This window comes from Castor canadensis, chromosome 5 (assembly GCF_047511655.1).
Source record: "Castor canadensis chromosome 5, mCasCan1.hap1v2, whole genome shotgun sequence".
NCBI lineage: Eukaryota > Metazoa > Chordata > Mammalia > Rodentia > Castoridae > Castor > Castor canadensis.
In genome coordinates this window covers 101619982-101633060 of record NC_133390.1, presented here as the reverse complement: position 1 = coordinate 101633060, position 13079 = coordinate 101619982, and the positions used below count along the sequence as shown (strand labels likewise).

At 33.7% G+C, this 13079-nt stretch overlaps 1 protein-coding gene across 5 annotated transcripts in view; it reads right to left on the bottom strand.

The window, feature by feature from the left end:
- The window catches only part of Zbbx (zinc finger B-box domain containing), a 120833-nt gene that overhangs the window by 81835 nt on the left and 25919 nt on the right, over positions 1-13079 (bottom strand). For all 5 annotated transcript variants that reach the window (XM_074073853.1, XM_074073854.1, XM_074073855.1 and 2 more), the window contains one exon: positions 6787-6882. In XM_074073853.1, coding sequence (XP_073929954.1) covers positions 6787-6882 — 96 coding nt within the window. The remainder of the gene's footprint in view (positions 1-6786; positions 6883-13079) is intronic.

The window sequence follows — 13079 nt, the reverse complement described above, 5'->3', positions numbered from 1 at the left end:
GTCATCACCCACATATAAATTCACTGATGTGCATACTAATAAACTGTTCCACATTTAAGTCTCCTTTAAAATTCTCTCAAAATTTCTCCAAGGAAGATATGTGGATGGCCACTAAGGCTCATAAAAAGATATTTAACAGCATTAGACACCAGGGAAATGCAGATAAATGTGGGTGTTCTCTTCAGTTTAGAGACCATTTCTTTTGTTGTGCAGAAGGTTTTTAATTTCATGTAGTCCCATTTGTCCATCTTTTCTCTAAGTTACTGGGCTGCTACAGTTCTACTGAGGAAGTCCTTGACTATATCTATTGTTTCCAGGGTATTCCCTGTACTAACTTCAAGGTTTTAAGTCTGATATGAAATCCACTTTGAGTTGATACTAGTACTGGGTGACAAGCATGGATATAGTTTCCATTTTCTGCAGGTAGATAACCTGCACAGCAACATTTGTTGAAGAGGCTGTCTTTTCTCCATCATATGTTTTTTGCATTTTTGTCAAAAATAAGGTGAGCATAGCTGTGTGAATTCCTATCCAGGTCCTCTATTCTGCTCCACTGGTCTTCATATGTTTTTATGCCAGTACCATGTTGTTTTTATTTCTATGGCTCTATAGTATAGTTTGAAGTTGGGTATTGTGATATCTCCAGCATTTCTCTCTTTGTTCAGTATTGCTTTGGCTATTCATGGTCTTTTGTGTTTCCAAATGAACTTTAGGATAGATTTTTCAATCTCTGTGATGAGTGTCACTTGGATTGTGATGGGAATTCGGTTGCACATGTAGATTGCTTTTGGCAGTATAGCTATTTTTACAATGTTGATTCTACCAATCCATGAGCATGGGAGATCTTTCCATCATTTGTAGTCCTCCTCAATCTCTTTCTTCAGTGGTTATAATTCTCTTGGTAGAAGTCATTTACATACTTTGCTAAGTTTATTCCTAGGTATTTAATTTTTTTGAGGCTACTGTAAATGGAATTGTTTTCCTATATTCTTTCTCAGTTTGTCTACTGTTGGTGTATAGAAAGGCTACTTTTTGTTTAAGTTGATTTTGTATCCTGATATGCTCCTGAAGCTGTTTATGGTGTCTAGGAGTTTTTGGGTGGAGTTTTTTGGGTCTTTGAGGTATAAGATCATATCATCTGCAAATAGAGACACTTTGGCTAATTTTTTACCTATTTGTATTCTTTTTATTTCTTCTTCTTGCCTTATTGCTCTGTCTAGGAATTCCAGGACTATGTTGAACAGGAGTGGGGAGAGTAAGCATCCTTGTCTCATTCCTAACTTTAGGGGAAAGGGTTTCAGTTTTTCCCCATTAAGTATGATATTGGCTATAGGTTTGTCATTTATAGCCTTTATAATGTTCAGGCACACTCCCCCATTCCTACTTTTCCTAGAGCTTTTATCATGAAGTGATGTTGAATCTTATCAAAGGCTTTTTCTGCATCTATTGAGATGATCAAGTGGTTTTTGTCTTTGCTTCTGTTAATGTGCTGTATTACATTTATAGATTTGTGTATGTCGAACCATCCCTTCAGCCCTGGGATGAAACTTACTTAGTCATGGTGAATGATCTTTCTGATATGTTGTTGGATTCAGTTTGCCATTATTTCATTGGGGATTTTTATATCAATGTTCATTAAGAAGATTGGCCTGTAGTTCTGCTTTTTGGATATGTCCTTGTCCTGTTTGGGGATGAGTGTAAGCTGGCTTCATAGAATGAGTTAGGCAGTGTTCATTCACTTTCTATTTCATGGAAAAGTTTAACGAGTGTTGGTATCAGTTTTTCTTTGAAGGTCTGGTAGAATTCAGCTAAGAATCCATCAGGTCCTGGACTTTCTTTTTTGGGAGAATCTTTATTGCTGCTTCAATTTCATTACATGTTATAAAACTGTTTAGGAGGTTAATATCCTCTTGGTTCAGTTTTGGATGGTTGTAAGTATCTAGAAATTTGTCCATTTCTTCAAAATTTCCTAATTCATTGGAATATATGTTCTCAAAGCAGTGTACCATGATTCCCTGGATTTCCTTAGTGTTTGTTGTTATCACTCCTTTTTCATTTTTGATTTTACTATTTGGGTCATTTCCCTCCTCATTTTAGTCAGATTTGCCCCTGTTTAAAAAATCAGCTATAAAATTCTAAGCAAAAATTATAATATTGCCTGAGGTTTGGTCCCTATAAGCCTGTTCATGCAAACAAATATACCCAACATATCCACATTTATATAGGCATATCTTTCTTTGAAGATACCAGAAAACATGGAATTTCAACTTTGATGGGCTCTTCTTTCATTATTAAACATCACCCTTATCAAAATTTCTTTACTTTTTTTTTTATGACATTGGGGTTTGAACTCAGGACCTTGTACTTGCTGGGCAAGTGTTCTACCACGAGACACACAATCCAGCCACTTTTTCTTTAATTATTTTTCATATAGGGTCTAGCTTTTCTGCCTGACCTGGTCTAGAATGAAAATCCTCCTACATATGCCTCCCACATACCTGGTATTACAAAAGTAAACCACCACACCCAACTTGTTTGTTGAGATGAGGATTTGCTAACTTTTTTTACCTTGGCTGGCCTCCCAAGATTTCTTCTTTCCAGTTCAAAACATCTTCATTCCAATTAAGTAAAGATACTTACCATAATTTATTGATAGTTTACTAAATCTAGCCTCCTCATGCATGTCATATTTCACAACAGAATACCCTTTGTTTTTCTACAATATTTTATTCTCTCTTGTCTCTTCTACCTGAGCATTTATTATTGAAAGGAAAATAATATATCATATATTTAAGTTTTATTTTGCATATAGTTAACTACTTACCAGAGGTTGAAGAAAGCAAAGAAACTTGAAACGTTTGGAATCACTGCCAAGTATAAATCAATCATAAATCAAAAAAAAGTCCTTTGAAGTTGTAATGTTAGTCAAAATGGAAATAGTAATAACTAGGTTGCTTTCAATGTTTCAGGGATTTATCTATTAAGTAAAACAAGATAAGCTGGTACAAAATGGCCCATAGCAACTGAGTCACAGGCCAAGCTGGGTTGTAGAATAAGGGATGAAATTGTGTACAAGTATTAAATATATCTACTGTATAATAACCAGAAATTGCATCGTAGGTTAGAAAATATGAAGTATGACAGAAATTGGCCTAGAATGCTTGCTCTTTATATGGTAATGCTTAATGTCCACCTATCACATGTCAGCCTTAATGTCTCAGATTAGGTATGAATTCAGCAGTCAACATAACCTCATAACATCAATAGCTACCAAAACAGTGAAAAAGTAAAAGCACAATATGCATGGTTAACAAGGGCCATGCAGGCAGAAATATTCACTCATTCATAATCAAGAGACCATTAATAGGCCAACTCTCAGCAACAAAAGCACTTGTGTGTAAGAGATAGGGGAGAACCATGGAAACAAGGGGAGAGGAAAAGCAAGATGACTGAAAAAAGTAAAAGAATAAAGAAAGGACAGAGATAGGAATAAAATGGCAAAAACTAGAGAAATAATTAAAGTGTAGAAGTGATGGCAGAGAAAGAATAAAGCCATGATCTGAGAAAAAGTCCTAACCAAACAGCAAATCTGGAGGATTGTACAGTTACACAAACTCAGTGAGCAGTTTGAGACTTCTTTCTTATTAAATGTTGCAATCTCAGGTAATCAAAATAATGGAAACGATTCACTATTAAATGGTGAAGCTGTATTCAGTGTGATCTACTTACTAAGATGGGAAGATGTATGTAAAACATTTTGAAATTGCTTGAAATAACTGTATTACTTATTCATTCATTATTGTATGTAAAGGTATCCAAGGTGTTTTGATATACATATACAAACATAAAGTACAGATACTCATGGTGTGATGGTTATCACTGTATAGTATATTTATATATCTAGTACCACACAGTTACTTTTCTTTTTCCTTGTAATAAAAGCACCTCTATATACACAATGGAAAATAATACTGCCTTCAAAAAACAGATAATGTAATTAATCCTACAACTTGGGTAAACTTGAAAATCTTAAGTGAATTAAGCTAAGCATAGAAAGAAAAAAGTGTTTTCACAATTTTTGTATTATGAATAAATGCACAAATTTACTTGAATTACTCAGAAAATATTGTCTGCTTCAAATTACTTCATTCCATTGCTGTCTCAGTGGATGAAATAAGGTATAGGTTTAGTTTCCAGTACAGGTGGTCTGTGCATACTGTGCTGAGTACCAGTATCACAATTCCACTTCCCAAAGAGTAAGTGCACTTACCAGGACTCACCCAAAGGCATCACGTTAGTGACATGTTTCTTGGGTTTGGCACTGTGTCTCACAGCTACATGGGAGGCAGAGATTAGGAAGATTGGAATGCAAGGCCAGCCCAGGCACAATGTTCATGAGACCCTCCCATCTCAACCAACCACTGAGCATAGTGGTGCATCTATCATCCCAGCTACATGGGGGGAAGCATAAATAGAAGGACTATAGTCAAGGCCAGCCTGGTCTTGAAGCAAGACCCCATCTCAAAAGCAACTAACCAAAAATGGCTGGCAAGCACAAGGCCCTGAGTTCAAATCTCAGGACCACCAAAAAATATATAGACACAGTTCTTTTTTGTTGTTGTTGTTGTTGTTGTTAGACACAGTTCTTTAGCATTATTTGACATTAGTTTTATAAATGAAAGAATTCTTGTGTTTGAAGAAGCCTGTCATGGATCCATGATTATTTTATATGTACTGCATTTTGTACACACACATATATATAGACTTCATTCATGCTAACATTTAGAGATAAATGTGTCTTCTACAATTTGAGATTCACTGGAAACTTAAATACCATTTTACTATTTGTGGCTTATCAACCTTTCTTCCTCTGCAATCAAAATCAGAAAATGTGATGCTGGAAGTGCCATAAATGTTCTTATCACAGAAAAAGAAATTAAAAGGAAAAAAAAGAAATCAAGAAAATGGTGATATGAAGTTTTTGATATGCTTATTAGCTTGATTTGGACAATTATTTCACAATGCTTATGTATATCAAAACATCAGATTGTAGCCCATAAGTATACAATTGGTATCTGTCAACTGTACCTTAATAAAGATGGAAAAACAGGCTGTGGGTTGCTATAAGTGCCCCATGCCTAGGTCTTACCTAACCCAGAGGGAGTTTATGTAAAAGGTGTATTTTTTTAATTATAAAAAAAGTGTAGTTAAAAATATACATTTTTACTTCCCTTATCTTTCTATATTTGGAATTTTATCTTTTTTTTACTATTTTTATTAACATACATTAATAGTAAAACAGGATTTCATTGTGATAATGACATAGCAGCACATAGTGTGCTTAGAACAAGTTCACTCCATTACATTCCCTTAACATCCCTCTCCCCTCCCTTTTCCAAACAGTAAGATTGTAAACTACAAAGAACACGTTCTTCTAGCTTAAGATATAAGATGGATTTTAATTATGCTACTATGGAATGAAAAGTGTTCAATGTTTGTAAAGCATCCTATATGTTGGGTTGCTTTTAATAAGAATGATTTGATACATATTATATCTTTTCTGGAGAACAGAAAGCCATATCACATCAAAATTGTGTGTGTGTGTGAGAGAGAGAGAGAGAGACAGAGAGAGAAAGAGAGAGAGAGTGAGAACAAACTCAGATAAATTTTGAGGGTTAAATACTGAAGATAAGGAAAGGAGCATGTCTCATTCTTCACTGTATCTTCCCTATCAGTCAGCACAGTGCTTAACTTCATTGAGTGACAACTCAGAAAAATGTGTTGAATAAATAAAGCACTGAATGAAAAATCCTTCCTATGAACTTACAGTGGAGTAGTCTGTACAGCATTGCTAAAAGGTCTGAACACTGAATGGTGACTTGAACCCAACCACACTTGGGAAAATGAGTCAGGTCTAGTACATGTTTTGTGACTATCGTAACTGACATCATGAGCATCTTTCAGAGCTAGTAATATTTACCCTGAGGGACATGTGAAGATTGAAATCTATCCAGGTCTTCTGAAATACAGATCTGACCACCAACTCCCCTTTAGCTACAAGAATCCTTAACGCATTTTACAAGGTCTCTGGAGCTCACTCGCTTTTACCTCCCGCGTCCTAGCACTGTATGAGGTCATTGCCTAGCACAACCCTGCTTCCTAGATCGTACTCGATACACACTTATTGAGTAAATTACTGTAAAATAAATTAAATCTGTGACAATCAGTGCACCATTAAATATAACAGTATATCTAACCATATTTATTGCTTAAGAACTAGAATTTTTAAAGCCATTGAACAGGGTTTGAGTTTAGATATCTTAAAGATTGGTGATTTTTTTAAAAAGGGCAATGAGTATAAAAGGTCCTAATATGTGAAAAGAAATGCAGAAACCTGAGAGATGAGTTTAGGAAAACTAAGAAATTTTTACTCATACACTAGATAGAAACAATACTTAAAGTAAGCCACGTGTTCATTTAAAACCACAATGGATAAAAATATAGTCTAATTTTAAATGTCAAGTTCGTGGATAGAATGCATAATCTAAAGACTGTAATCAAGCTAAGTGTTTCAGGAACTATATTAAAACACACTTTAAATAGCAAAATAGCATTTAAATTAGTGTTCAGTAAAATAAATTTAAGGTATATGTCAAGACTGTCTGTGCATAATACAATTTTACAAATTAATGTAAATCATCCTGAATTCTAGATAATGTTGTAAGTGTCTTTATGTTGAAACATTTTATAAATATACTGCAAATAAAGCATTTTAGAAAGTCATACCTGTAAGAGTGCTGTTCTGTGGAGCTTCAGTGCCCCCTTCTGGTGAATTTTAGCAAAACATCCTGAACAATAATCTTCACCACATTCAAGGCATACCTTCAAAGAAATACACATGACAGACAGTAGGTTTCTGAGTAAATATTTACATAAAGATGTCATTGTTCTCACATTTGTATCTAAAATTTCATGCCTAAATATCATCAGAATTGAGAAGCCCAAGAAAAACTCACTCATAAATACTAATTACTCTGATATCAAAGTAAATGTAATAGCTGCAAAGTAGGTGATAGATATGTGTGTTAGAGACATTTATGTAGTTGCAGTTTCTGAGTAAATTATAAAATTTCTATAGCATCAAGTTAAACTTCTTGACCTGATTTTTAAAAACAGCATATGTCTAGGTAAATATTTTTTACATTTTTATGATTTTTTATGACTTATTATTTTGTGACTTATTTATGACTTGTGTATGGATTTATATGAAACAATTTCAAACTATATGTATATACACACACACATGTATATATACACATATATATATAGATAGAGAGAGAGAGAGAGAGAGAGAGAGAATCCCTCCAGAAATCCTCATATACTTCCATGAAAGGTGCTCTTTCATGGGTGAGTCTCAAAATACAGTTCTGAATGTATTCTTACAAGAGCCCTCAAAGGAAAGAAAACAGAAGGAAAAAAAACCTGAATTAAATTGGATCATACTCTCCACAACGTTTATGACTAGTGAAATGATTACTAACAAGTTTGTATTTAGCTTCTAATTTCTCTATGATTTTAAAATGTAATTTTTAATATACAGATAAGTTATGTGATATACCTATACCTTTGATGGTAATACTGAAAGTAAAAGAGAAAAGAAAATGAATTTTTAACAGAAATGAAATTACTACTGTGCAGTTTTACCATTGCTGCAAGATCACCAACAACATGGTAAATAGCAGTACAAATGGCTAAGATCCCTCATTTTCTTCAGTTTGGTTCAGGTTACAAAGAAGGACCAGGAGCATGAAAAAGAAAGCATGAAGACTTGGAGAGAAGTCTCCACCGTTCTCCACCCTACTTCTTTCTTAGTATCAGAGAATAATAAATAAGAAGTAACTGGGTGAGGTGGGCAAGAGGACAGCTAAGTTCTTCAGCCTGCACTGGCTAATGGCAGACTGAAATGGGTACAGATGCTCCTCTAACTGTACTGTGCAGGCGAATCACCTGGGTTTTGTTACAATAACAGCTCTGGCTTAGTAGGCCAGGTGGGGTGGGGGGAGAACGTGATTTCCTGCATTCTCGCAGCTCCCAGGTGATACTTCTGCTGACATGGTATAGACCACACACTGAGTAACAAAGCATGAGGATGTATGAGACATAGCAAAGTAGACTCAACTCTCATTATAAATCATCCAATAGGAAGCTGAAGTTCATTAATTTTTAAAAATTACATTAAAAGTTTCTGCGTGACAACAGGCTATATACAATAACTCAGACAAGTTTATTAAATATAAAATGATTAGGACAACTCTAAAAAGCTTTAAAGATATAAGAAATTTTATATAACTGAAATGAATTCACAAAAGAGGAGCTAGGATGAAATAACATTAGCGATACCTACTTAATGAGCACTTGCTCATGGTTCTAGAAGCTGCATATGTTCAATCTCACTTCATCCTCACAAAACCCTTTTAAGGTTAGAAAAATGATTGTATCTCTATTGAGAATTTAAGGTAAGAAAGGAACATAAAAATTGAGAATTCGCCACAGTCATATAACCTAATGGTGGAGCCAGAATTTCAGCCCCAATGCCTGGCTCAAAGCTCAAGCTTTAACCATGAGAAACATAAATGGTAATTAAGTCAACCACTGGCCATTAATTGCAGCACTAATCCTTTATTGAAAAATCTTGATTAAAAACTGTAACAAAATTAAGTTTAATATTTCAAATAATTGAATGCCCTAGTGTTTCTCAGAATCCTAATGAATTTTTTCAAATGTGATTAACTACGTAGAACTGGATCTGTTATTTAAGAAATAGAAAAATAAACACTATCACCACATGGAAACCCTTTCTACTCTTGCTTCAAGAGCTACAGTCTCTCAGAGAAATCATGATTTAAAATATCCTAATTGCAAAATTTTTAAGTGTAAAACAAGTTTTAAAACTATAATTTCACATAAGCATTTGTATTAATATAGATTTCAAAATGTATTCTGCACAATTTTTATTTAACATACTTGATAATATTATTTCTCATATGTATTTGCCAATTTCTATAATACAGAATGATACAGAGAACTGAAAATCAGATTCAGCATATAATTCTATGCCAAGACTTTGTTAACAGATTTTTAATGAAAGTAGCCAAATAGATATTTGCAGACTGGAAGATCAAAGCTAGAGTTGCAGAGTAAGCGTACATATTTTGTTATACAAGCATATTTGGATTTAAATTGGGTTAAAATGACCGCCAACTGGCAGAAACATAATGAAAATGTGGATCAGGATGCCATTCCACCACATGCGCTGCTTTGATGATGGAATTCCCAAGTGCCATTTTAAGAAATATCTTGTTGATTTGATGAATTCCAGATCAGTTGTACTACGTCTTCAGAATGCCCTTGAGTTTAATTAAGTTATCCACATATGCCAAATTAATCTATACTTTAAACTATCCTTATTTTTGTCATAAAGACTCAGCATAAAGCCACTGTAATTTCTTTGAAAAATAAGAATTTGGGAAGTTTTGGATTTTATCTTTGCCACCAATATTAGCAAATGCCATCATATCATAAGATAATGTGCCAAAAACAAAATTGAACAAATTATTAAGTTATTGTCTCCTCTGCATGTGTCATACACATACTAAATACTTCAATGCATCAACTTATTTTATCAGTAACTTTGTGATATAGACATAGGTATTTGTGGCTAAAGGCCAGATACCTAATAACGGGGAAAGATGAGGTTTGAACTTTCAAAATGCAAACCTCTAACTCCAACAAACATACAATTCTCCCTGGTGAATATCAGTGAGATATATGTATTCCTGTTTTGCAGTCACCAAAATCATGCACAATGATAGAAGTTAAGAACAAAAGATAACCTCAAAATTTAACAACACTATGATATACTTCATTCTAACATGATTTGTAAATGGTTTATCATTTATCATGGAATAACATTTTCATTTAAAATCAAAGAAAATCCTTTTTAAGAAAGAGTATTAGAGGGCATGAATATGATCAAAGCACATTATATGCATGTATGGAATTACCACGGTTAACTGTACTTATTCTGTGTAGTTAGTATACACTAATAAAAATATAACATTGTTACTCTCATCTGCTTTCCAGCAAAGGCATGTGCCATTTATCTCATTTGGTATTTCCTTCTTCTTACTTTACCTTCTCTATAAAAAAAAATCTTTTATTTCTATGTTAAGCCCTATTACTTATGTCATACTGTACAAGTTCCATAGTTTTTAAGAAGAACTCAGCTAGACTAAAGGAAAAAAAGAGAAGAGACTTAAATAAATAACATCAAAATATGAAAAGGGAGAGACTACAAATTGTACCACAGAAATACAAAATATCATTAGAAGTTGTTGTGAACAAGTATATGCCAACAAATTAGATAACCCAGGAGAAATGGATAAAGTCCTGTGCACATAGACCTTACCAACACTGAGTGATGAAGAAAACAGAAAACTTGAAAAGACCAACAAAAAGTAATGAGATTTAAATCAGTAATAAAAAGACTTCTATAAAAGAAAAGGCCAGCACCAGACTGTTTAACTCCTGAATTTTACCAAACATTTACAGAAGAATTAATAACAATTCTTAAGTTACTCCAAAAAATATCAAAGAGGGGATATTTCTAAACAAATTCTATTAATCTGATACCAAAAATAAACAAGGTCACACAACAAAGAAAATTGTAGCTCAATATCCTTGATAAACAGACTGAATAAAATACTAGCAAACTGAATAAAATAGCAAATTCAAAAGATTACTCACTATGATTCAGGGAGATTAATACCAAGAAACAAGGATGGATCAACATATGCAAATCATTAAATGTGTTATACTACATTAGCAGAATGAAAAATAAAAATTATATGGTCATCTCAATAGTAGGGAAAAGATATTTGGTAAAACTCAACATCCCTTCCAGAAGAGGATACTGAACAAATTGCATATAGAAAGAATATACCTCAACATAAAAAAGGCCACATACAATAATCTAGCAACTAACTTCCTAATGAATTGGGGAAACCCAGAATCTGCCTCCCTACAACCTAAAGCCAGACATAGATAGCTTCTTTTATCAATTTTATTCAACATAGAACTGGAAGGGCTAGCCACAGCAATCAGACAGGACAAATACCTAAAGGGAATCCAAACTATAAGAGAAGAAGTCAAGTTGTCACTGCACATAACATGATCTTTTATATAGAAAACATCAAAGACTCTATCAAAAAAACCCTTTTAAAGTAATAAATTGAACAAAGATGCAGGATACAAAGTTGATATCCAAAAATCAGTAGTATTACTCTATGCCAATAGCCAGTTACCCAACATAAAAACAAAGAAAGCAATCCCATGCACAATTGCATAAAATCATCCCTTGGAATTAATTTAATCAAAGAATTGAGAGATCTTTATTACAAAAACTATAAAACATTGCCAAAATAAATTGAAGAAGACATAAAAATGTAGAAACTGAAGAAGTCATAAAAATAAACATCTCATGTTTTTGCATTAGAAAAATCAATGTTATTAAAATATACAGACTACCCAAAGCAATCTATGAATTCATTGCAATCCCCTATCAAAATACCAGTGGCATTCTTCACAGAACCAGAAAAAAACATTCCTAAGTTTGCATAGAATCATTAAAACTCCCAAAAATAGTCAAATGCAACTTGATCAAATGAAAAAGGCGAGGGGCATTACACTACCTGGCTTCAAAATATACTACAAAACTGTGATAATCAAAACCAGAGGAACTAATACAGAGACCTTAGAACGACAGAGGTTATCATGAACAGGGGATCAGGAGCCAACATAAAGATCAGTTAGAGTTGAATCAACATGGGTCGTAACACATGGGTACATGAAACCAATAGTAGGAATCTCTCTGTATAGCTATCCTTAACTGAACTAGCAAAAACGCTTTGTCTTCCTTATTATGCTTATGTCATTTCTTCAACAAAATTAGTGATAGGGCAGAACAAGGCCTGCCTGGAACTGAGGCGGGGGGAAGGAGGGGAAGGATGGGGGGAGAAATTACCCAAACAATGTATGCACATGTGAATAAATGAAAAAAAAAACATGGTTTGAAAAAATTCATACATAAAGCAATTGAAGAGAATGAAGAGTCTCAAAGTAAACCCATACATCCAGAGCCCATAAATTTTTGAGAAAGGTTCTAAAAACATACACTAGAAGAAAAATAGTCTTTTATAAAAATCATATATACACATATGGAAGAATGAAAGTAGACTCCAATCTCTCACCAAGTACAAAAGTCAACATAAAATGAGTTACAGACTTAAATATAAGACCTAAAACTATAAAACTACTGAAAGAAAACACAGAGGGAATGTTTCAGGACATTTGAATGGTCAAGGATTATTTGAACAAGAGCCTAAAATAACAGGAAACAAAAGCAAAAACAAACAAATGAGATTACATCAAAGTAAAAAGCTTCTGCACCAGAAAGGAAACAAACAACAGAGAGAAGAGACCACCAATAGCAAGGAAGAAAAATTTGGAAGCCATACATCTGATAAGCAGTTGATATCCAGAATACATATGGAGCTCAATATATAAAAATACATAAGGAGCTCTAAAACAGAATAACCCAATAAAAAATGGGCAATAGACCCAAATGTGCATTTTCCAAGAGAAGACGGTAAATGGCCAATAGCTATATGAAAAAAAAATGTTCAGGATCCCCAACCATCAGGGACATGTAAATCAAAACCACAATGAGATTATCATCCTATCTTAGTAATAATGGCCATTACCAAAAAGACTAAAGATAACAAGTGCTGGTGAGGATATGGAGAAAAGGGAACCCTTGAACACTGATGACAGGAATGTAGGTTAGTATAATCAGTATGGAGAATAATAAGAAAGATCCTCAAAAAAGGAAAGCTAGTACTACCATATGATCCAGCAATCACACTGCTGGCTAAATGTCCAAAGGAAATGAAATCAGTATGTCAAAGACACATCTGCACTCCCGTGTTCATTGTATCATTATTTACCACAGCTAAGAAATG